This window comes from Panthera pardus, unplaced genomic scaffold (assembly GCF_024362965.1).
Source record: "Panthera pardus isolate Hobbes unplaced genomic scaffold, ASM2436296v1 HiC_scaffold_11, whole genome shotgun sequence".
Classification (NCBI taxonomy): Eukaryota; Metazoa; Chordata; class Mammalia; order Carnivora; family Felidae; genus Panthera; species Panthera pardus.
The window spans coordinates 73,019,818-73,044,723 of NW_026526666.1; the positions used below are offsets into that span (position 1 = coordinate 73,019,818).

Sequence of the window (24,906 nt, forward strand, 5' to 3'; positions counted from 1 at the left end):
CATTACATTTTCTCTGCAGAGCTGAGCTGCAGTGGACTACTGTTAATTAGGCCCGGAAGTTGGGGGAGAAATTCTGGAAGAAGAAACAATGGTACCGAGGCAGGGGAATGGTGTGATGTATTTAGGAAATCCATTCTATTTAGACACGGTGGGACAGAAGGGAGTGTGTGGCTGGTACAGAGTGGGCACTAAACTATTTATTAAAGGAGTAGTGTGTGGCTGGGGAGGGGAGTCCCACTGGGGCTGGGTGGGCAGCAGAGCCAGAGTCACAGGGGTCTTCTGTACTGACTGGTTTAAACCTCAGTTCAGAAGCTGTGGGGCCACTGAGGATTTTACAGAGGGAATGGTGGGATGGAACTCACTTTTAGTGTAGCTCCAGGAGGATGGAGAGGTGGGGGTGTGGGGTGAGGAGGGCTTGGAGGAAGAGGGTAGTTATCTCTCTCTCTCTCTCTCTCTCTCTCTCTCTCTCAGTGCAGACAGAAGTGAGGAGGCTTGGGGGTGGGGGGAAGAGGCTGGAGAGGTGGACTCAGGCCCTAATTAGAGGGTGGAAGGAAGTGAGAAGTAGAGATGCCTCCACAAGCACCACAGTCTTTTGCTGAGGTAAGAACCCGGAAGGGTCAGGTGAGAGAGATGTGACCACTTCCACGTGTTTGGAGTGAGGGAGAGAGAGACTGAGGATGACTTCTAGGCTACTAACGTGGGTTGTGGTAACTTTTGCTCAAAGATATTCTGGAGTAGCAGCAGGGGGGGCGGGAGAGGTGTGGATGCCCCCAGTTTTCCAGCTGGTGAGTCTGAGGTACTCATGGGTTGTCCAGGGGAAGAGAGCTGGGCAGTGGTTGGGTTCATGGGTCTGGGGCTCCTTTTGAGACCCAGAGTCATTCAGGGGCAGCTGATGTTACCGGACCAGATGCAACCACCCAAAGAATGTGCCAAGTGAGAAGAGTAGGGGCAGGGCTGTTTTATCGGGGGACGCTATGGGCCCTGAGTCCACCATCCCTGAACTTTCTGAAGGGCTAAGACATTACTAGAAGCCTGGAGAAAACAAACAATCAAACAAACAAACAACTAGCTTATTAACAACAAACCAAAACACAGAGCAAGACAAAACATAAAATCCTACAGCCCCTCCAGTAACCCTCTGTTTGTTCTCCATATTTATGAGTCTCATGCTTTGTCTGCCTCCCTGTTTTTATATTATTTTTGTTTCCCTTCCCTTATGTTCAGCTGTTTTGTCTCTTAAAGTCTTCATATGAGTGAAGTCATATGATATTTGTCTTTCTCTGACTGACTAATTTCACTCAGCATAATATCCTCCAGTTCCATCCACGTAGTTGCAAATGGCAAGATTTCATTCTTTTTGATTACCGAGTAATACTCCATTGTGTGTGTGTGTGTGTGTATATATATATATATATATGCCACATCTTCTCTATCCATTCATCTGTGGATGGACATTTGGGCTCTTTCCATACCTTGGCTATTATCAATAGCGCTGCTATAAACATTGGGGTGTATGTGCCCTTTCGAATCAGCACTCATGTATCCTTTGGATAAATACCTAGTAATGCAATTGCTGGATGGTAGGGTAGTTCTATTTTTAACCTTTTGAGGAAACTCCACACTGTTTCCCAGAGTGGCTGCACCAGTTTGCAACACAAAAAATACTATTTAATCGCGGTGCGTGTGCATTTTAACATATTAATGTATTTGATGGGATGCGGAGTGAGATAACCCTCACCCCCAACAATCAAGAGTCCTGAAATCTAGGAAGGGGGGCGAGGTCAGAGAAGGCGTCTCCTACTGTGCTGCACCCCGCACTTCTGCCCCGCACCCTCAAGGCCCCTCCTTCCTGCCTCGCCCCTGTCCCCTTCCTCTGCCCCAAGCGCCTCTCACCCTTGCGGAGGGGATTCACGTGGTACTCTGTGTAGAGTTTCTGGGTTCTAAGCTCTTTGAGGTACAATTCGCGCAGGATCTGGTTCTGATGGACCTCATCTATGATCACCTCCTTTTGGCGACCGGCCATGACTGTGGCGGGGCTCCGCTCAGATCCGTCCAACTACTTCTCACTGCCCTGGATGGCTTGCGGGTGCGGGGAGACTGCCATCTCCTGGCAACGGCGTCCCACGCTGTCTCCAGGCAACGGCGTCGCCTTCCGGCAACGGCGTCGCCTCCCTCGGACCCCCTCCGGTCCGCCCATCCCCCTTCCCCCAACCTTATACTTTGCCCCACTTCCTTCCGAAGAACCACTAAGCTCGACTCACCTTCCCCAGCTTCTCAAGACCCTGGTTACTAGGACCGCCCCTGCATACGGTCAGGAAAGGATGCCGTCCAGCGGCAGACCCCGGAGGTAATGGGCTTGATTGATCCTCACCTTGGACAGTCATTTCCTAAAAAAGATTTTGAGAGGAGTCAGAAACCTCTCTCCTTTTAAAGCAGATGCCTAGACTCACAAAACAGATAAAGGTCTATCTCACAAAACAGAGGAAGTTCAAGTCTGACAAGTTATTCTGGCCCTTATCACCCATGTGATACAGACAAGAATTATTTCCTAATATAAATAATTTGGGGGACTTTATAGTTTATTTCGTTTAAAAATTTAATTGTGATAAAATACACATAACATAAAATTTACCACCAGAAGCATTTTCAAGGATATAGTTTAGTGTTTAGCGGTTCACATTATGTGAAACCAATTTCCAGAATTATTTCACAGCCATTAAACAACTCCCCATGTCCCCCTCCCCCTAGCCTCTGGCAACTACCATTTTACTTTCTTTTTTCTATGAATATGACAACTCTAGATACCTCCTATAATACAGTTTGCCAGCCCATGCACTTTTCAGCTAAGTGCTTCATGCATTGATCTATCCATCCATCCATCCATCCATCCATCCATCCATTCATTCAGGACACAGTGTGGTCCAGGATGTGTTTAGGTCTGGGACCCAGTGTTGAACACATCAGTTATATGACACACCTGAAGTTTCCTGAGCCCAGCCAGCTACTTAGTGGCTTCTTGTTTTAGCTCCTGCTGCTCCTTGCCCTTGTCCTGGAAGGTTCTTTCCCCCTTGTCTGTCTGGAGAACACGTGTTTATAATGAGCTCACATGTAATCTTTCAGAAACCTTTCTGGACTCTATAGCCCCTAGTCCAATTTTTTTCTGTGCCATGTTCTACTCCCAATCTGTAGTTCCTGGAATACTTTACTAAGCTTCTTTGTTTATAGGTAAGTTACTCGAGAATAAGAAATATATCAGGGCCATCTCTGCACTGCCAGTACCTGGCATAGTGTGGACAGATATAGGTGTTTGGTAAATGTTTGCTAACTGATTGGATGTCTGATCAGTTAGTACTGTGATCTTCTGCTTACATCATTACATAAACCCTTACATGATAAAGAAACGCAAACACACTTTATCACACCACGGCTGAGCCAAAGAAGCCTTTGTTACTCATCATTGTGAGCCACACCTGGGTCCCTTTTTCTTTTTCTTTTAATGTTTTACTTATTTTTGAGAGAGAGAGAGGGAACCAGTGGGGGAGGAGCAGAGAGAGAGGAAGACGCAGAATCCGAAGCAGTCTCCGGGGTCTGAGCTGCTAGCACAGAGCCCAATGGGGGGCATGAACCGTGAGATCATGACCTGAGCTGAAGTTGGACACTTAACCAACTGAGCCACCCAGGTGCCCCTGGATCCCTTTTTCTAGCAAAGGCTCAAACAGCCTTCTAAAGATTTCACTACCAGGGTGCCTGGGTGGCTCAGTTGATTAAGCATCTGGCTTTTGGTTTTGGCTCTGGTCGCGATCTCACAATTTCATGGGTTGAGCCCCACATTGGGCTCTGTGCTACAGCAGGGAGCCTGCTTGGGGGTCTCCGTCTCCCTCTCTCTCTGCCCCTCCTCCACTCACACTATCTCTGTGTCTCTCAAAATAAACAAATAACTTTTTAAAAAAAGTTTTCACTACCTTCCTAAGCCTAAGTAGAGATGAACCATCATTCTAGAAGTATTTGTCCCCTGCTAAACTGACCTTTCTTCAGCTTGGCCCAGTGGTCCAGCATCCGTTCCTCCATACAAGGCTAGGGCTAGGGAGAGGCTCAGAAGGAGGAGAGGTGGGAGTCACTGTAACTTTATCTCCTCTCCACTCCAGTCTCACGTTATTATGTTTCCCAGGTGCCCTGATATGGATTCTGAGCACATCACAACCCAGCCCACTACAGGCTAGCCCAGTGACTCTCTGGGGCTACCTTCTGCTTACCTTGGGCCATTCCAAGCCATCAGTGTGTTTCTAAACTCCCCGACTATGTATTGAAAAAGCTGAAGAGGTCTGGCCCTCTAGTTTCTCATCTAGTGTCTGAGGTTGCAGATTTCTCTTGAAATCTCTGTGTTACCATCTCAATTGGAAGCAGATGCAGAGACCTAGGTCATGGAAACCAACTAGAAAAATATAATAGAAAATGCCATTCACATTAGCAACAAACTGAATTATCTAGGAGTTAACCTAACAAAGAATGCATGAAACTTTTATGAAGAAAAAAAAGTAAAAATAGGTATCCCTATCATACAAAATGTCTTAATAAATAAAGAGCTATACGTTGTATGCTGGTGAGCTGCTATGCAGCAGTTAGAACCACAAATTAGATCACTGCAGCAGTAAGGGAAGACCTTAAAACAGGGCTCATTGGAAAAACTATCAAAGGCTAAGGTTTAAGTGTGGAGGTTCCTCAAAAAATTAAAAACAGATCTACCCTATGACCCAGCAATAGCACTGCTAGGAATTTACCCAAGGGATACAAGAGTGCTGATGCATAGGGGCACTTGTACCCCAATGTTTATAGCAGCACTTTCAACAACAGCCAAATTATGGAAAGAGCCTAAATGTCCATCAACTGATGAATGGATAAAGAAATTGTGGTTTATATACACAATGGAATACTATGTGGCAATGAGAAAGAATGAAATATGGCCTTTTGTAGCAACATGGATGGAACTGGAGAGTGTTATGCTAAGTGAAATAAGTCATACAGAGAAAGACAGATACCGTATGTTTTCACTCTTATGTGGATCCTGAAAAACTTAACAGAAGACCATGGGGGAGGGGAAGAAACAAAAAAAAGGTTAGAGAGGGAGGGAGCCAAAACATAAGAGACTCTTAAAAACTGAGAACAAACTGAGGGTTGATGGCGGATGGGAGGGAGGGGAGGGCGGGTGATGGGTATTGAAGAGGGTACCTGTTGGAATGAGCACTGGGTGTTGTATGGAAACCAATTTGACAATAAATTTCATATTTAAAAAAAAAGGCTAAGGTTTAAAGTATAATCCTATTACTTAAAACTACAAACAGACCAACTCTATATGGTTCAAGATGGGAGTCTACATGGTACAGAGTGAATGTAGGAGATTGGAGAGGCAAAACAGAGGGTAAAATAAGAAAACAAGACTTTTCCTTCTGGGCTTGCTCTCCTGCTGCAAACAACTAGGCAAATGCAGACCCTGGGCACCGAGTGGTGCTAGACTGTGATTCCTCGAGAGAAGGGGGACAAGTGAGATGAACCCTACAGTCGCTCCACATTTCTCTCTGGAGACACTTTCTGAAATATGCAGGGAAGGGAATCCCAAGCTGAGCAGGTGATACTGGCTGGTTGGGGAGACACAGACTGAGGTTCAGGAGTGCAAGGCAGCTGACAATTTGTGGAGCAGGAAATTGGAGGGAGGGGTGGGGGAGAGAGGGAAGGAGAGCCAAAGACGTGCATGGAAACCCCTTGAGTCTTGCCTGATACTAAGAAGGGCGAAACTCAGTGAAGTGACTGGGGAGCTGTGAGCCCAACACCACCCAGAGCTCATATGGGATGGAGAGAAGAGTGAGTTCTGGCCACACAGGGTAGAGAGTCCTAGTTGAAGGTGTTGGGTAGAGGCCCCTGGAAGTTTGCATTTTAGTAATAGGACTAAGCTAGCTTTAGAGAAAACGTTGGTCTAGCCTTTCCCCAACAAAGTTCACAAACAAGCTCTGAAAGTATCAAATGGATCCACAAATGGCCAAGTGGCCTGCCAGAAAGATTTCCAATACCTTTTAAAGAAAACAACAGCGGTGTCTGGGTGGCTCAGTCGGTTAAGCATCTGACTCTTGATTTTGGCTCAGGTCATGATCTCAAGGTTCGGGAGTTCAAGCTCCGCGTGGGGCTCCACACTGATAGCATGGAGCCTGCTTGGGATTCTCTCTCTCCCTCTTTCTTACCCTCCCTTGCTCATGCTCTCTCTCTCTCAAAATAAGTAAATAAAACTTAAAAAAAAAGACAACAAAATCCAGCACTCAACAATGTATCATTCCCAGGGAGCAGCACCAATAGAAAAGTATTAGAAAAGCAGACAGTTAAGAAGTAGGAAAATGTGACCTAGAGCCAGGAGAAAAAGCAACAAACAGAAATTTGAAAACTTAGATGAAATGGATAACTTCTGTGAAGGCATAGGTTTCTAGAACTGACAAAGATAGAAAAAAAAAAAGGAAAAGAGAAGAAATGGAAAATCTGCATTGCTTTATATCTATTTTTAAAAATTCAGTTTGTAATTGAAAAATTCCCCACATGGTCCAGATGGCTTCTCTGGTCAGCCTGTCAAACATATGCAGAAAATACCATTCCCACACAAACTCATTCAGAAAACAGAAGTGGAAGAAGCATTTCCCAACTCATTTTTTTATGTGCTATTTTAATTTTTTTAACTGAAAAATGTTAAATAAGCGCCACCCCGCCCCCCAACGTGGGGCTCGAACTCACGACCCTGTGATCAAGAACTGCATGCCTTGGGGCGCCTGGGTGGCGCAGTCGGTTAAGCGTCCGACTTCAGCCAGGTCACGATCTCGCGGTCTGTGAGTTCGAGCCCCGCGTCAGGCTCTGGGCTGATGGCTCGGAGCCTGGAGCCTGTTTCTGATTCTGTGTCTCCCTCTCTCTCTGCCCCTCCCCCGTTCATGCTCTGTCTCTCTCTGTCCCAAAAATAAATAAAAAACGTTGAAAAAAAATTAAAAAAAAAAAAAAAAAAAAAAAAAAAAAAGAACTGCATGCCAGCCGGGCGTCCCATTTCCTAACTCATTGTGAGGTCAGCATTACATCAACACTGAAACCAGGCAAATTATTACAAAAAGCAAGACTAAAGGTAAATAACCCTCATGAGCATAGATGTAAAAATCCTTAACTAAGTATTAGAAAATTGTATCCAGCAATATATGAAAAGAATAATATACCATAGCCAAGTGGGGTTTGTCGAAGAGACGTAAGGTTGGTGTAGTATTTGGAAATATCAATTCACCATATTAACAAATAAAAGAGAAAGACCATATGATGCCCTCTCTACATTTGGCAGATGGGGAGGGAAGACAAAAGGAGAGAGCCTCTGGGTCCTTTGTGGAAGCCCCTTGCACCTCCTGCCTGACACCACGACATCAGAACTCAGTTATAAGTTAGGGATTCTCGATAAGCACTCATGTTTCAAAATCAAAACAAAACCTTTTTATGGTGAAACATTGCATGTACACAGCAAAGTGCTTTCCTCCAAAAGGGGCAGTTCGTACTGATTCAGCACAAAGTACATCCGTGTAACCATCTCAGAAGCTGACACTAGAACACTAACACCATCCCAGAGGCCTCTCTCACACCACCACCCACCCCCTGAACACTGTCTTCCCTGTTCTCCTCAAAGGTAACCACTATCCTGATGTGGAACACCAAAGATTACTTGCCCTGTTTTTCACATTATATAAATGGAATCATATGGTACACATACCTTTGTGTTTGACTTCTTTTGCTCAACATTATGTTTGTGAAATTCATCTATGCTGTTGTGTGTAGCTGTGATTTCATTGCTGTGCACTGTTCAGTTTTGTGACTATACCACAATTTATTTACTCATTCTACTCCTGATGGACATTGGGCTGTTTCAATATGGACTCTTACAAATAATGCTGTGTGCACATTTTTTAATTTATTAAAAAATTTTTTTTAATGTTTATTTATTTTTGAGACAGAGCATGAATGGGGGAGGGTCAGAGAGAGAAGGAGACACAGAATCTAAAGCAGGCTCTAGGCTCTGAGCCGTCAGCACAGAGCCTGACGTGGGGCTCAAACTCACAGACCGCGAGATCATGACCTGAGCTGAAGTCGGAAGCTCAATCAACTGAGCCACCCGGGTGCCCCTTGTGTGCACATTTGTTATAGATGTCTCTTGGTGCACATGTGCCAACATTTTGTTGGCCATATACTTGGGAGTCCATCCCATTATGGTTTTAATTTGCATCTTTCTACTGACTAAGGAGATTGGCCAACTTTTTTGGTATGCTTATTGGTCATTTGGACATCCTCTTTATGAAGTTCCTGTTACAAATCTTATTCTATTTTTCTTTTGGATTGTTTGTCTTCTCTTTATCAGTTTGTTGGAGGTCATCATGTATTAATGATGGGAGTTGTATGTTCTACAAATTCTTTTCCCGCTATACTGTTTGCCTTTTTAGTCTCTTAATAATGTTGTTTTGATAACTTGAAAGACACTTTGTAGTATCTTCTTAAAATTTAAATATGGTCAAATATATAAGTTTTTCCCTTTATGATTAGTGCTTTCTAAGTGCCATTGTAGACATTTTTTTCTACCTGATGTTGTGAAGATATTTTCTTATATAACCTTCAAATCAGGACTGTCCAATAAAACTCTGAGGCAAGCCACACAAGTAATTTAAAATTTTCTAGTATCTAATTAAAAGAGCAAAAAGAGGGGCACCTGGGTAGCTCAGTGGGTTAAGCGTCTGACTTTGGCTCAGGTCACGATCTCGTGGTTTGTGGGTTCGAGCCCTGCATCAGGCTCTGTGCTGACAGCTTGGAACCTGGAGCCTGGAGCCTGCTTTGGATTCTGTGTCTCCCTCTCTCTCTGTCCCTTCCCTGCTCACACTGTCTCTCAAGAATAAAGAAACATTAAGAAATTTTTCTAAAAATAAAAGATCAAAGGGGCATCTGGGTGGCTCAGTCGGTTGAGCATCCGACTTCGACTCAGGTCATGATGTCACAGCTCGTGAGTTTGAGCCCTGCGTCAGGCTCTGTGCTGACAGCGCGGAGCCTGGAGCCTGCTTCGGATTCTGTGTCTCCCTTTCTCTCTGCCCCAACCCACTCACATTCTGTTTCTGTCTCTCTCAAAAATAAATAAACATTAAAAAAAATTTTTTAATAAAAGAGCAAGAAGAATTCAATTAATTTGAAAGATGTTTTATTTAGCCCAGTATATCCAGATTCTCATTTCAACATTTTAATTTAGAAACTATTGAGATATTTTATTGTTCTTTCATACTAAGTGTTTAAAATCCAGTGCACCTTTCATACTCAATAGCACATCTCACATGCTCAATGGCCATGTATGACAGAACAATTCTACATGACTTATTTTTACTCTTTAATATTTAGATGCATCTTTTACCTGAAATTGATTTTTGTCGTAGTATGTGATAGGAATCTAGCTTAGTTTTTTCCATTTGACTATCCAATAGACCAAGAACCAATTTATTGAAAAGATAGTCCTAGCCCCCTTGTTCTGCTATGATACTTTTATCTTAAGTCAAGTGTCCACATATGTGTAAACCCGTTTCTGGATTCTTTTCTATGCCACTTGTCTATTGGTTTATGCTTGTACTACTGCTATACTATCTTAATTACTCTTTTTGTGATAAGTCCTGATATCTGGTAGGAAAATTGTTCCTACCAGTTCTTAAGAGAGTCTTGGCTATTCTTGGCCCTTTTGCCACCCAAATTATACTCCATCCAAATTATAATCAGCTTGTCAAGTTCCCTAAAAATGTTTGTTAGGATTTTGGTTGTGAATGCACTGAATCTATGATTAGTTTGAGAAGAGCACTTTTAAGAAAATGTATCATCTGTTCATCTGATGCTCTCATCTGGGTAGGATCTGGACGTGTCCTTGCCTTCTAGGCTCTGCTACCTGCCATATTCTGGGGTATAGAGGTTCAGCCTTCAGAGTATGGATGAGAACACAATGGAGCCCCACCCCCTGACACACCCATCATCTTCTTGCAGGAGGCATTTCTCAAAGGCACAAAGTCCCTGGCAAGTTTCTACAGTCCGAGTATGTGGAGAAATAGAGTCTTGGAGGAACCAGACCAAAAACCTTAATCCCCCGTATAACTATAATAGGGGCCTTGTGTTCTGTGTGTGAGTTCTTAGGGGGTCACCCATTCTTGCATTCACTTTAATCTAGGGCAGATCAATAGGATTTACCTCCTAGAGATCAGATTAGATGTTTTCCACTCACTCTTCTCTACTTTCTGTCTCTGGTCTTGCTATTTGCTCCGTGGTCACAGACCAAGTTCTATGGAGAAGCAAGTTACAAATGTAAAAGTTCACTCAGGCTGGCTTATCAGATAAGAGAGGAAAGTAACAGATTCTCTAGAAAAAGGATCCTATTAAACGTGTCTCTGGCATCTGAAGAGGATTGACAAGGATGAAGGCAAAATACAGACAGTAGTAAGATGTTCAGGTTATGGCTGAAAAACACCATCATGGAAAAGGGGTCCTGTAAATAACTGAGCTTACCCTCCAAAATGGATGTTGGCTGGCCATTCTCTCAAATTCCCGATGTTCATCAGGTCAGGCTCCTGGGGATCCACAGTCCTAGCACCTATGGACTGTACCAGAACTGTCCCACTTGCTGGGAAACCATTCCTCCAGGATGAGATTTGTGAATCATGGAGGTCTGGTTGGGGCTGGTTGGAGTGCTGGGGAGAACCCGACTCCAAGGATCTAGAAAGAAGGGCTAGGAGGGGGAGTAGGAGCCAAGACAAAACAGTAACAGGAAAGAGGTGCGAGATGAACAGAGCGGCGAGGGGGTGGTCTGGAAGGAACAGAGGAAGAGCTGGGCAGGGAAACTGGTAAGGTAGGGTAGCAAGAAGGGATGACTCTAGTCAGAGGTGGGAAAGAGGTAGGGCTGTAAACTGAGGGAAGTGGACGGCACTGGGGAACAGTCTGACAGCCAGAAGTTTTCGGAGGCAGGGGAGGAAGATGCGTTGGGAACGAGAGTATGAGGGGACAGAGCGGGAAGTTGTAGGCTGGGGCTGAGATGAAGAAATCGGGGGCAGCTTTCTTGTCATTTTTCCAAACGACGTTTCTCTAGCTACTCGTCTTGGCAAAATGAGCAACTGGGCACAAGCTCAGACCTACCCCAGCATTTATCTCACAAACCAGCCATCACATCATCCCATGGCTCAATGCCCATTATGACATGTGTGTCCCCCTCCCTTTGGGTAAGTCAGCATGCTCACCAGCCAGGGAAATGGCCCCAGTTGCTAGGTTGGAGAATTGATCACAGGAAATAGAGAGAAGAAATGGGGCTGTAGTATTAGTCTGTGTTCCTTGGGATAACATATAGCTTTGCCCCTCACTACGCCAAGATGGATCAAAGGGCTATGACACAGCGAGGGACTGGGGACCACGAGAACGGATCTGAATCAGGAGTGGGCAAAGTGAGGAGAAGTCACAGTGCCTCCAGCTATTTAACTTACTACATTTTCCAAAGCCCCTTCACATCATTTATATCTCTCCGTGAATAACAGGTGATCAGAGATAGTATGTCCATTTTACCAATAAAGATACTGTAGGCCAGGCAGGGAGCTATATGGACAGGCAGTGGGTGACAAAGCAGGTGTGACTGAAACTTGAACCAAAACTTGAGACATAGGGGGGCATGCAGGCGGGGGCACAAAATAGCACAGAGCACTGTCAGTCAGCATGACCATCTCCCATGTTTCTGGACAGGATCTTGTAGGGTTGTTTCAGAACAGAACTTTACAGTGCAGCTTTCCTCTTGGTCCCTGGGGTCCCTTGGTTTGTTGCCTGACCCTTGCCTGGAGCCAGGAACATAGGACTGAAGCCAATAACTCTTGAGTGCCTAATAATTAGATTTGGACTTTCTTGCTTACTACCTGAGACGTCCAGCTGCATGTCAGATGATTTAGGAGGCTACTATACCCTTCCCCTTCTCTTCCTCTTGTCTGATGTGGCAATTCTGTCTGCTTACCATTCTTGGTTTCTTTGATCATCACCCAAATCATAAGCTCCTTTGGTCCTCTATTCTCTTCTGTATTCTTTAAATTTTTTTTTAATGTTTATTTATTTTTGAGAGAGAGAGAGAGAGAGCTGGGGAGGGGCAGAGAGGGAAACAGAATCCAAAGCAAGCTCCAGGCTCTGAGTTGTCAGCACAGAGCACAATGTGGGGCTCAAACTCACAAACCATGAGATCATGACCTGAGCTAAAGTCAGAGACTTAATGGACTGAACTATCCAGGTGCCCCAATTCTCTTCTGTACTCCTAACACCATAATATGCTCAGTTTTCTCCTTTGGTCTAACATCCATGCTCTTGCATACTTCACAAAACTATCAGCTGTATTCTTCAGAAGTCCAGCAACATGACTGGAAAACCTTCTGTTTCCTCAGACTGTTTCTTTATTTCCTGTCCCTTGAATCCCCTGGCTTTAACTGTAACCTGGATTTTCCTACAGGACACTGCTTCCCTTGCATATGTCTCCTTCTCTCAAACTCTGCAATTCTTCAGGGGGAATGTGGTGTATTTCCTTGTTCCTTCTGTCTCCTTTCAAGCCATTATTCTTCTCTTCCTATTAGAAAAATCACTCGCTCCTTAGAAGTTTTTGCTGCTTACCATTTCCTTGGCATTGTTACCTTCAGACTCGTGGATAATTTTTTTTCTATGAAAATTTTGCACTTGTCTCAAAGTCTTAGTCTTGAGTCCATCATTTTGAGTGACTTCAGTGCCCATATAGATGACCCCATTCAGTGGTCTGACCTCCTTTCTTTCATTCATTTATCAATAAAGGAATTTTATTGATACATTCTACTTTAGCCATAGCCATACCTGGTCTTTTCTATTGCCAAAGAATTATCCCACCTCCATTTTCTTTCTTTTTTTAAAAAAATATTTATTTATTTTGGGGAGTGCATAAGAAGGGGGAGGGCAGAGAGAGGTGGACAGAGGATCTGAAGTGGGCTTTCTGCTGACAGGCTGACAGCAGCATGCCAGATGTGGAGCTCAAACTCATGAACTGAGAGATCATGACCTGAGCCAAAGTCGAAGTTGGACACTCAACCAACTGAGCCACCCAAGAGCCCCAGACATTCCATTTTCTGACCACTACTTCCTCAACTTACAGTGTAATCACTCAATTGCTCCCCTTCACTGGGGCCTACAACCACTGGCTCTTTCTTTTCATTAATTCTGATTCCTATGTTATCTTTATTTTTGTCCTTACCCACTTCAGAATCTATGATTCATAATTTCAATGATTTTCTCTCTTTTTCTTAAAATTTTTTTTTAATGTTTATTTATCTATTTATTTATTTTTTCATGTTATATTTTATTTTATTTTATTTTTTAAATTTACATCCAAGTTAGTTACCATATAGTGCAACAATGATTTCAGGAGTAGATTCTTTAAGGCTCCTTACCCATTTAGCCCATCCCCCCTCCCACAAACCCTCCAGTAACCCTCTGTTTGTTCTCCATATTTAAGAGTCCCTTAACTTAAGAGACTCTTAAAGAGCCCGTATTTAAGAGGCTCTTAAAGAGCCCCTCCCTGTTTTTATATTATTTTTGCTTCCCTTCCCTTATGTTTGTCTGTTCTGTGTCTTAAAGTCGTCTATGAGTGAAGTCATATGATTTTTGTCTTTCTCTGACTAATTTTGCTTAGCATAATACTCTCTAGTTCCATCCACGTAGTTGCAAATGACAAAACTTCATTCTTTTTGATTGCCAAGTAATACTCCATTGTATATATGCCACATCTTCTTTATCCATTCATCCACCAATGGACATTTGGGCTCTTCCCATACTTTGGCTATTGTTGGTAGCGCTGCTATAAACATTGGGGCATGTGCCCCTTTGAAACAGCATACCTGTATCCCTTGGATAAATACCAAGTAGTTCAATGCTGGGTCATAGGATAGTTCTATTTTTAGTTTTTTGAGGAACTTCCATACTGTTTTCCAGAGTGGCTGCACCAGTTGCATTCCCACCAGCAGTGCAAAAGAGATCCTCTCTCTCCACATTCTCACCAACACCCGTTGTTGCCTGAGTTGTTAATATTAGCCATTCTGACAGGTGTGAGGTGGTATCTCATTGTGGTTTTGATTTGTATTTCCCTGATGATGAGTGATGTGGAGCAGTTTTTCATGTGTCTGTTAGCCATCTGGATGTCTTCTTTGGAGAAGTGTCTACTCGTATCTTTTGCCCATTTCTTCACTGGATTATTTGTTTTTTGAGTGTTGAGTTTGATAGGTTCTTTATAGATTTTGGATACTAACCCTTTATCTGATATGTCATCTGCAAATATCTTCTCCCATTCCACTGGTTTCTTTTAATTTTGCCAATTGTTTCCTTTGCTGCACAGAAGATTTTATTTTGATGAGGTCCCAATAGTTCATTTTTGCTTTTGTTTCCCTTGCCTCTGGAGACATGTTGAATAAGAAGTTGCTGCAGTCAAGATCAAAGAGGTTTTTGCCTGCTTTCTCCTCGAGGATTTTGATGTCTTCCTGCCTTACATTTAGGTCTTTTATCCATTTTGAGTGTATTTTTGTGTATGGTGTAAGAAAGTGACCCAGGTTCATTCTTCTGCATGTCGCTGTCCAGTTTTCCCACCACCACTTGCTGAAGAGACTGTGTTTATTCCATTGGATATTCTTTCCTGCTTTGTCAAAGATTAGTTGGCCATATGTTTGTGAGTCCATTTCTGGGTTCTCTATTCTGTTCCATTGATCTGAGTGTCTGTTCTTGTGCCAGTACCATACTGTCTTGATGATTACAGCTTTGTAATACAGCTTGAAGTCTGGGATTGTGATGCCTCCTGCTTTGGTTTTCTTTTTCAAGATTGCTTTGGCTATTTGGGGTCTTTTCTGGTTCCATACAAATTTTAGGATTGTTCTAGCTCTGTGAAGAATGATGGTGTTGTTTTGGTAGGTACTACATTGAATATGTAGATTGCTTTGGGTAGTATCAACATTTTAACAATATTTGTTCTTCCTATCCAAGAGCATGGAATCTTTTTGCATTTTTTTTTTGTGTCTTCTTCAGTTTCTTTCATAAGCTCTCTATAGTTTTCAGTGTATAGATTTTTCACCTCTTTGGTTAAAATTATTCCAAGGTATTTTATGGTTTTGGTGCAATTGTGAATGGGATTGATTCCTTGATTTCTCTTTCTGTTGCTTCATTGTTGGTGTGTAGGAATGCAACCAATATCTGTGCACTGATTTTATATCCTGCAACTTTGCTGAATTCATGGATCAGTTCTAGCAGTTTTTTTGTGGAATCTTTTGGGTTTTTCATATAGAATATCATATCACCTGCGAAGAGTGAAAGTTTGACCTCCTCCTGGCTGATTTGGATGCCTTTTATTTCTTTGTGTTGTCTGATTACTCAGGCTAAGACTTCCAATACTATGTTGAATAACAGTGGCGAGAGTGGACATCCTTGTCTTGTTCCTGACCTTAAGGGGGAAAGCTCTCAGTTTTCCCCCATTGAGGATGATATTAGTGTTGGGTCTTTCATATATGGCTTTTATGATCTTGAGTTATGATCCTCCTATCCCTACTTTCTTGGGAGTAGGAATCCAAGAAAGGATGCTGTGTTTTGTCAAATGCTTTCTCTGCATCTATTGAGAGGGTCATGTGGTTCTTGTCCTTTCTTTTTTTGAGGTGGTGAATCACATTGATTGTTTTGCAGATATTGAACAAGCCCTGCATCCCAGGTATAAATCCCACTTGGTCGTGGTGAATAACTTTTTTAATGTATTGTTGGATCCAGTTGGCTAATATCTTGTTGAGGATTTTTGCATCCATGTTCATCAGGGAAATTGGTCTATAGTTCTCCTTTTTAGCGGGGTCTTTGGTTTTGAAGTCAAGGTAATGCTGACTTCATAGAAAGAGTTTGGAAGTTTTCCTTCCATTTATGTTTTTTTGGAACAGCTTCAAGAGAATAGGTGTTAACTTTTCCTTAAATGTTTGGTAGAATTCCCCTGGAAAACCATCTGGCCCTAGACGCTTGTTTTTTGGGAGATTTTTGATTACTAATTCAATTTCTTTACTGGATATGGGTCTGTTAAAATTTTCTATTCCTTTCTGTTTCAGTTTTGGTGGTTTATGTTTCTAGGAATTTGTCCATTTCTTCCAGATTGCCCATTTTATTGGTATATAATTTCTCATAATATTCTCTTATTATTGTTTGTATTTCTGCTGTGTTGGTTGTGATTTCTCCTCTTTCATTCTTGATTTTATTTATTTGGGTCCTTTCCTTTTTTTTTTTTTTTTTTTTTTTTTTGATCACACTGGCCAGTGGTTTATCAATTTTGTTAATTCTTTCAAAGAACCAGCTTCTGGTTTCATTGATCTGTTCTACTGTTTTTTTTTTCAATAGCATTGATTTATGCTCTAATCTTTATTATTTCCTTTCTTCTGCTGGTTTAGGGTTTTATTTACTGTTCTTTTACCAGCTCTTTAAGGTGTAAGGTAGGTGTGTATCTGAGACCTTTCTTCCTTCTTTAGGAAGGCCTAGATTGCTATATTCTTTACTCTTATGACTGCCTTTGCTGTGTCCCAGAGGTCTGGGGTTGTGGTATTATCATTTTCATTGGCTTCCATGTACTTTGTAATTTCCTCTTTAACTTATTTGTTAGCCCATTCATCCTTTAGTAGGATGTTCTTTAGTGTCCAAGTATTTGTTACCCTTCCAAATTTTTTCTTGTGGTTGGTTGATTTCGAGTTTCATAGAGTTGTGGTCTGAAAATATGCACAGTATGATCTCGATCTTTTTTTTAATTAATTATTTTTTTAATGTTTATTTATTTTTGAGAGAGAGTGAGACAGAGTGTGAGCAGGGGAGGGGCAGAGAGAGAGGGAGACACAGAATCAGAAGCAGGCTCCAGGCTCCGAGCCATCAGCACAGAGCCTTATGCGGGGCTGGAACCACAAACCATGAGATCATGACCTGAGCCGAAGTTAGACGTTCAACTGACTGAGCCACCCAGGCACCCCTGATCTCGATCTTTTTGTACTTGTTGAGGGCTAATTTGTGTTCCAGTAAGTGATCTATTCTGGAGGATGTTCCATGTGTACTGGAGAAGAATGTATATTCCACTGCTTTAGGATGAAATGTTCTGAATATATCTGTTAAGTCCATCTGGTCCAGTGTGTCATTCAAAGCCATTGTTTCCTTGTTGATTTTCTGATCAGATGACCTGTCCATTGCTGTAAGTGGGGTGAAAAAATTGAAGTCTCCTAGTATTATGGTATTATTATCAATAAGTTTCTGTATGTTTGTGATTAATTGATTTATATATTTGGGTGCTACCACATTTTCAGCATAAATGTTTACAGTTGTTAGGTCTTCTTGGTGGATAGACCCCTTAATTATGATATAATGCCCTTATTCATCTCTTATTACAGTCTTTATTTTAAAATCTAGATTGTCTGGTATAAGTATGGCTACTCCAGCTTTCTTTTGTTGACCATTAGCATGATAGATGGTTCTCCATCCCCTTACTTTCAATCTGAAGGTGTCTCTAGGTCCAAAGTGGGTCTCTTGTAAACAGCGTAAAAATGGATCTTGTTTTCTTATCCTTTCTGTTACTGTATGTCTTTTGATTGGAGGACTGAGTCCATTGATGTTTAGAGTGAGGACTGAAAGATATGAATTTATTGTCATTATGTTTCTTGTAGAGTTGGAATGTCTAGTGATGTTCTCTGGTCCTTTCTAGTCTTTATTGCTTTTGGTTTTTATTTATTTATTTTTTGTCTTTTCTCTCCTCAGAGAGTCCTCCTTAAAATTCCTTGCAGGGCTGGTTTAGTGGTTATGAACTCCCTTAATTTTTGTTTGTCTGGGAAACTTTTAATCTCTCCTTCAATTTTGAATGACAGACTTGCTGGATAAAGACATCTTGTCTGCATATTGTTCCACTTCAGCACATTGAATATATCCTGCCACTCTTTTCTGGCCTGCCAAGTTTCTGTGGCTAGGTCTGCTGCACACCTGATCTCTCTTCCTTGTAGGTTAAGGACTTTTTTTCCCTTGCTGCTTTCATGATTTTTTCCTTGCCTGAGTATGTTGTGAATTTTCTAAGTTGTTGTTACTTTCTAAGTGTCAAAAGAAAACAACTATGAATCTAGAATTTCATACCCAGCCAAATTATCATTCATGACTGACATATAAGACATATAAGACATGTCCATCATTTAAGACCAAGTGCTGAACAAGGAGAATTTACCACTAATAAGCTTGTATTCAAAGAAAAGCCAAAGGATAAGAAGAAAATTTGATCCCAGGAAGTAGGAAATGCAAGAAGTAACACCAGAGTAGAGGACTATGAGCTAGGATTGGTAAATAGGAAGCCTTTCCACCAGCGACAGCAAAACTTGTTGCAGGCTGAATGCACATTGCTGGCAGTTCCCTTGGCTGTAGAAGTGACAAGAAGTCAAACACACTGGAAACAGAAATAAAAGCCCCTTCCTCCTGCAGTGAATCTCTGGTGCTCTCTACTGACACAGTTTAACATTACAACGTGTCAGCGGGTAAAGGAAAAAATGTTTCAGGGTCCAGCTCCAGGAGCACAAAATGAGACAATGCACTCGGTGGGTTTGGGGCAACAGGCAATGAATTGGTAACTGGCATGGCAATGAATGAACAAAGAAACTGGTAAACATAGGTAAATCTAAACAAGCACCATGTGACTAAAATAATAATAGAAACTACTAATTTTGGGGCTATAGGGTGAGTCTGGCAGGCTGGTCTACCAGTGCTCCTAACCGTACACACAGAGCGCCTGCTGCACTCTGGATCTTCCTCTCCCCTGTTGGTTTTGGGGTAGGGGTGGGTGGGTTGGTGATGAAGTTGCTCTAGGAGGGGTTAGGAAAGCTGTCCTGGTAAGAGTTCACCATATGTGAAGCAAAAATGTAGAGATCTCCAAGGAGAAATAGACAAATTCACAATTATTTTTGGAAATCTCAAGACCCCTTTCTCAATAATCAATAAGACAAGTACATACAAAATCCACAGAGATATAGCAGACTTCAACAACACTATCAAACAACTTGACCTAATTGGCATTTATAAAACACTCCATCCAATGACAGCAGAATAAACATTTCTTTCAATTACAGGGGTTATTTGATCCATACCATCAATATTCTGGGCTATTAAACAAGTCTCAATAAACTAGAAAGTATTCAAGTCATGGAGAGTGTGTTCTCTGGTCACAGTGAAATTAAATTAGGAGCCTGTAACAAAGATTTCTAAAAAATCTACAAATATCTGGAAACTAAATAGCAGGCTTCTAAGTAACCCATGGACCAAGGAAGAAATGAACAAGGAAAATTAGAAAGTATTTTGAACTGGATGAATATGAAAACACAACATACCCAAATTTTTTCTTTTATGGAGAAAAGCTTCAGGGAACTATCAGTAGAAGCAATGAGAATGGATACTGGCCAGAAAAATCAGGTGACCAGCGTAGTCTATGACACCGATTTTAGCTATCACTCCTAAGGAATCAGTCCAAGAATGAAGTCTACATGTGTAAAGATATTCATTTCAGTATTGCTTATAAAAGGATTTGTCAAAATGTGTATGTCATTATGCATTCACTTAAGATGATATGTTGAATATAGCACAACTTGGGATAATGCATATGCTATAACATGAAGTGGATGGGGCGCCTGGGTGGCTCAGTCAGTTAAGCATCCAACTCTTGGTTTTGGCCCAGGTCATGATCTGAGAATCTTGAGATTCTCTCTCTTCCTCTCTCACTACCCCTCCCCCACTTGCTATCTCTGTCTCTCTCTCAAAGGAAACAAATAAGCTTAAAAATTTTTTTTAAACTTAAAAAAATAACATGAAGTCAATAAAAGCAGTCTACAAAAGGACCAGCATACGATAAATACAAATTTACACAAAAACTTGTAGTTGATAAGATAATGGAGAAAAAACACTAACAAGAAGATGGCTTTGGTTTTAGAGAAGTGGGATTATGGTTGATTCCCTTCTCATATTCTCCCGACTTCTCAGGAATGTAGTCATAACACAATGTTGACTGAGGCTTTTCCTGTTGTATCAAAAGTTTGGCTAAAACTCCACTTTCTGCAAGAGCCTCAATGAGTTGCCAGACACAACCCAGTCCTGTGTTCACTCCATCACCATGCACTTGTAGACTGTTTGAAAAGAACTGAGACATGGAAAGGACGTTCATTACATTGGAGAGTTCATTGTTTAGTGTAGGCTTCGTGCCAGGAGAGAGTAATGTGCTCTTCCCCTTTCGGTGGGGGAGGGGAATGGGTTCTCCCTGGCCCCTCACCTTTCAAGTGGAAGAAGCTCTAGGAGAACAGTCAGAGAGGCCACACAGAGAGATTTGTGCTGAGCTGCAGCAATTCTAGGCCTCCCTGCCCTGGCCCGAGGATGCAATCAGACAGGCGCTCCAGGATCGACTGGGAGATTGACATGTGTCCCTCAAGTTTGGGATGAGTGAGACTAGTGTCTCCTTCCCACCTGGGGAATACTTAAGGCAAGAGGCTGACCAGAGAGGCCCCTGAAGGCAGGGAGAGCAGACAGGGTAGCGGCGAGGCCTGCATTCCCATTTGGTGTTGCAAAGATGTGTGTGGATGCTGCATGTACATCCTGCCGATTCAGATAATGCAATGAAACTTGACTTTGCTCCTTGGTTGTTGAATGGATCATTCTGGCTGTGGTGTGGAGAGCAAATTGTCAGGTGGATGTGTGCAGGTGTAGAAATCCTTCATGAATTTTCCCTGGAATATAGTGGGGGCACGTTGATCTTCAGGGTGTTTCTTTTTGAGATCCAGAAAGGTTTCTTACATTGTACTTCTGGATATTGCCTCTGTTTTACTGTTTCTTCTGTAGAAACTCTTTAATACTTGCAGACAGATCTTTGTAACTCATCTTTGTTCTGTAATTATCCTAATTTTCTTTCTTCTTCCCTGTGTCCCGTGAATACTTTAATTTTTATGGAAGGCCCATTGTGCCCTTTACTGTCTCCACTTCAGGCTATTTTTGACTACTGTGGTAAATGTACTTTGTTGGCTTAAATGCATTCTTCCCTCAGTCTGTTATCGTCACATGATCTGCTTTGTCCTTTTGTACTTGACTGAAATCACAGAACAGCTATTTAAAAATATTTGCCTTTCCAAATACAGGCTTTTCCTCTGAAGCTCCGGGCCACCGCTCTCTTCTCATGAGCTGCAGATACACGTTGGGGCGCTGGCCCTGGAAGTGCTGGCCTTGATGGACTGACAGAGTGGCAGAGTTAATGAGGGTGTTTGCACCGCAACAGGATGATGATGACCTTGATGTTGGTGGTGGGGAGATGATGAGTTGGGTGATAATGCTGAGGGCAATGATGCACTGGGGAAAGGGTGACATTTTGGGAGGGATGCCAAATGAATGTGGAGGTGAATACTAACAGGGCAATGTGGCTGTGGCAAGGTAATGTCTGATGAAAAAAACAGGTGATGGTGGTGGTGGAGGGGAAGGTGATTTGGGCAGGTGCTTGTTGGCTGGTGTACACGCTCAGGATAAAGTCAGGTTGAAGTTAAAGCAGGTTTCTTCAGATGCCTCTGAGGGACACTGGGTCACCTCTGATCTTGCTGCGTAGCTGCTGTGGCTGGCCCAGATGTCTAATGAGCTGAAGTTCTTAATGGTGTTCCTTCCATGTTCTTAAACACTGAATTTAACAAGCTCCCCCAGGACTTCTCACGTCAGAGCAACTCCGCTGTGGCTTAGGCAGACCACAACCAGGAAGGAGGACTCCTGGGGCAGAGGGACCCAGGGGTGGCTCCCAGGAACTGGGGAGCAAAGTTGGAGACTCACAGCAGGAGGGGGAAAGAGGAAGAGCAATCAAGACATTACTTTTGGCTTAATTGAGATGAGAAAATTTTAACTCTGTATAACCAACAGTTCTTATATCCTCCTGGGAAACATCAGGCTAATGCAGAGCTGGTGGGGAATTCTCAGTAGCTCAATGTCTGGAGCCTATGATTACCTTTGGGAAGTCACGCACACAGTCCCAAAGCAGGCCCCCAGACTCAGCGGGCATACGCTGCCTAAGAAGTTTTCTCCACCTTGAACTAGCCTTGACATGTAAGTCAGTCACCGAAGATCACTGCTGTTAGCCTTACGGGAGACAGTGATAGCCCAATTACATCAGGAATCTCTCAAGTACTTTTACTGCTACTGTTTGTAATTTCTTTTTACTTTTCTCTAATTATACAAGTGAACATCGATATATTCATTATAAACATTTAAAAATACAGATAAAGAAAAGTTCCCTTTGATTCTCTCTTCAATACTAGTCCCCTTAAATCTGCAAAAATCAAAATACATGGTAAAGATATATTGTTAACAATTTCATCATATGACTTTTGACAATTTGGGGAAATTGGGTAAATGAACTGAAAAATGCCCTAAAGGAAGAAAGAAGAAAAAAATATATGACCCCTTGAATAGTTGCAGAAAAAACATTTACTAAAAGCTAATACAATATTTTTTTCTCCTGGCTTTTTTATTTAAAAGAATTTTTTAAAAATATTTTTAGGGACGCCTGGGTGGCTCAGTCGGTTAAGCATCCGACTTCGGCTCAGGTCATGATCTCATGGTTCTTGAGTTCAAGCCCCGCGTCAAGCTCTGTGCTGATGGCTCAGAGCCTGGAGCCTGTTTCAGATTCTGTGTCTCCCTCTCTCTCTGACCCTTCCCCGTTCATGCTCTGTCTCAAAAATAAATAAACGTTAAAAAAAATTTTAAAAATATTTTTTAAAGTTTTTTGAGAGACAGAGAGACAGAGCATGAGTGGGGAAGGGAGAGAAAGAGAAGGAGACACTGAATCTGAAGCAGGCTCCAGACTCTGAGCTGTTAGCAAAGAGCCCCACATGGGGCTTGAACCCACAAACCGTGAGATTATGACCTGAACCTAAGTCGGACACTTAACTCACTGAGCCACCCAGGCACCCCTTTTCTCCCAGCTTTATTGAAGTATGGTTGACAACTAAACATTGCATATATTTAAGGTCTACAATGTGATGTTCTGATAGTGGTTACTACTGTCAAGCTAGTTCTCTTCTAGTTCAACCAAGGTCTTCTTTTTTCTTTTTAATTTTTATTTTATTTATTCTTTTTAAGCGGGCTCCACACCCAATGTGGGGTTCAAACTCACAACCCTGAGATCAAGAGTTGCATGCTGTACCCACTGGGCTAGGCCAGCCAGATGCCCCCCTCTTCTGTAACTTACGGTGAATGAGGTGATTTGAGATCTTTCTTATTTTTAAATAAACTTTTTTTTTGCATTCTGTGAATTTTGATGTGCTCTGTTTTTTTTGTGTTCATTCCTCTCAAGTATCTTCTGTTTTCCCCTGTGATTTCTCCTTTGACCTATTGGTTGCATTAGAGTGTATTATTTAATTTCCACATGTTGAAACTTAATTCCAATAGTAGACAAAACCTTTGCACTTGCTCTGCCTTCCTTCCCTCCTCAGGGCCCTCACAGATCATGCAGGACTCCCAGGAACAATAATGGAGAGTGAGGGTAACAGGAGGTCAGTCATGGCTGCCTTCCTGAGGGGGTGGACCTGAAATTTAGGGCAGACTTAAAGACACAAGGGAAGAGGGTCTTCAGGTGGAGAGCATAGAAGGTGCAAATGAGGGAGAATAATAAATGTACAGGTGACTTACTTCCTATACACTTGGCACAGTCTTAAGAGCTTTCTATTTGTGAACTCCTTTTACCCTCCCTACAACTCTATGGAGCAGGTTCTAGTTTCCTGATAAAAGGCCTGGAGGCCTGGAAAGGTTTCTGAAACTTGCCCAAAGTCACAGCTGGTAACTGTGACACTAGGGATTGAACATATGCAGTCTAGCGCTAACCCAGAGAAAATATGTGGCACAGGAGGGCATGGACCTGTGGGGAGTAGTCGGGGCTCCAGTCAGGGGGTCTTGAGTACTAGGTGATGGGAGTGCAGACTTGATACTCAGTCCCTGGGGGATTTAAGGCACAGAGAGTTCGTTGGAAGTCATTGGATTTGTCCTCCTGGGAACTGGGGCCCCCGTGAGCACAGTTTCAAAGGAGAGCTCCTCAGGCTTCTGGCCCATCCCTCACACAGAGCCTGAGAGCAGGTAAAGAGCAGTGGGAGTGGGGACGGTGGCCCATGGCTTTGGTGTCTGCTCCTCTGAGGCATCCTTTCTCTGCTTGCTCTGGTTCTCTCGACTTTCTACAAATCTGCACATCTGCAGGTCCTTTCATGCCTATGCTCTTTGCTCTGTCCTATCCTTTGTCCACTTCTTCTTCCCCAACTCTGACTTGCTCTCCATCCAACTACCTTTCTTTTCCCTCTGAGTATGCACATCTCCCTTAAGACATCTGGCCTTCAGTTGCCAATGAAGACAAAGAGAAGGAGGAGGGGCTGTTGCTGGGGAGGCTGAGGCAGCGGGGCTCTCCCATGTGTCTGTCCCAATCAGGGGGACCCTTGGAAGTGGGCAAGTCAAGGGATGCAGGTGAGAGGTGGGGAAGGTTGATAGGACAGCACTAGGATATGGGAGAGGAGGAGGGAGGCTGCAAGGAGATCTCAGGGGAGGCGAGGATTTGGAGGACCACTCTGACATTGGGAATTGCTCTAAGGATCTCTTATTGAGGAGCAGGGAGCAAGGCAGATGCCTCCCGCCAAGATACTTATAGTTCAGTGATGCTCCCTGTCACTGTTGTCCAAAATTGTGGGACTGAGAGTGCTTCTGGAGTTCTGGAGCTATCCCCCATCTCTATTCCCTCTTCTTCTCTTCTACCCACCCAATGCTCCTTCCCCCATACATTCTGCA

The 24,906-nt window shown here is 42.7% G+C and overlaps 1 protein-coding gene across 2 annotated transcripts in view; it reads right to left on the reverse strand.

Annotated features, from left to right (window-relative positions):
• The window catches only part of CFAP144 (cilia and flagella associated protein 144), a 175,647-nt gene that overhangs the window by 13,185 nt on the left and 137,556 nt on the right, over nt 1-24,906 (reverse strand). The window contains exons 4-6 of one of the 2 annotated variants that reach the window (XM_053896539.1): nt 4,254-4,432; nt 2,262-2,387; nt 1,894-2,107 (exon numbers count right to left, since the gene is read on the reverse strand). In XM_053896539.1, coding sequence (XP_053752514.1) covers nt 1,894-2,023 — 130 coding nt within the window. In that variant the 5' untranslated portion in view covers nt 2,024-2,107; nt 2,262-2,387; nt 4,254-4,432. Of the gene's footprint in view, nt 1-1,893; nt 2,162-2,261; nt 2,388-4,253; nt 4,433-24,906 lie in introns of those variants that run through there. The other variant, XM_019428943.2, reaches the window with a different exon arrangement.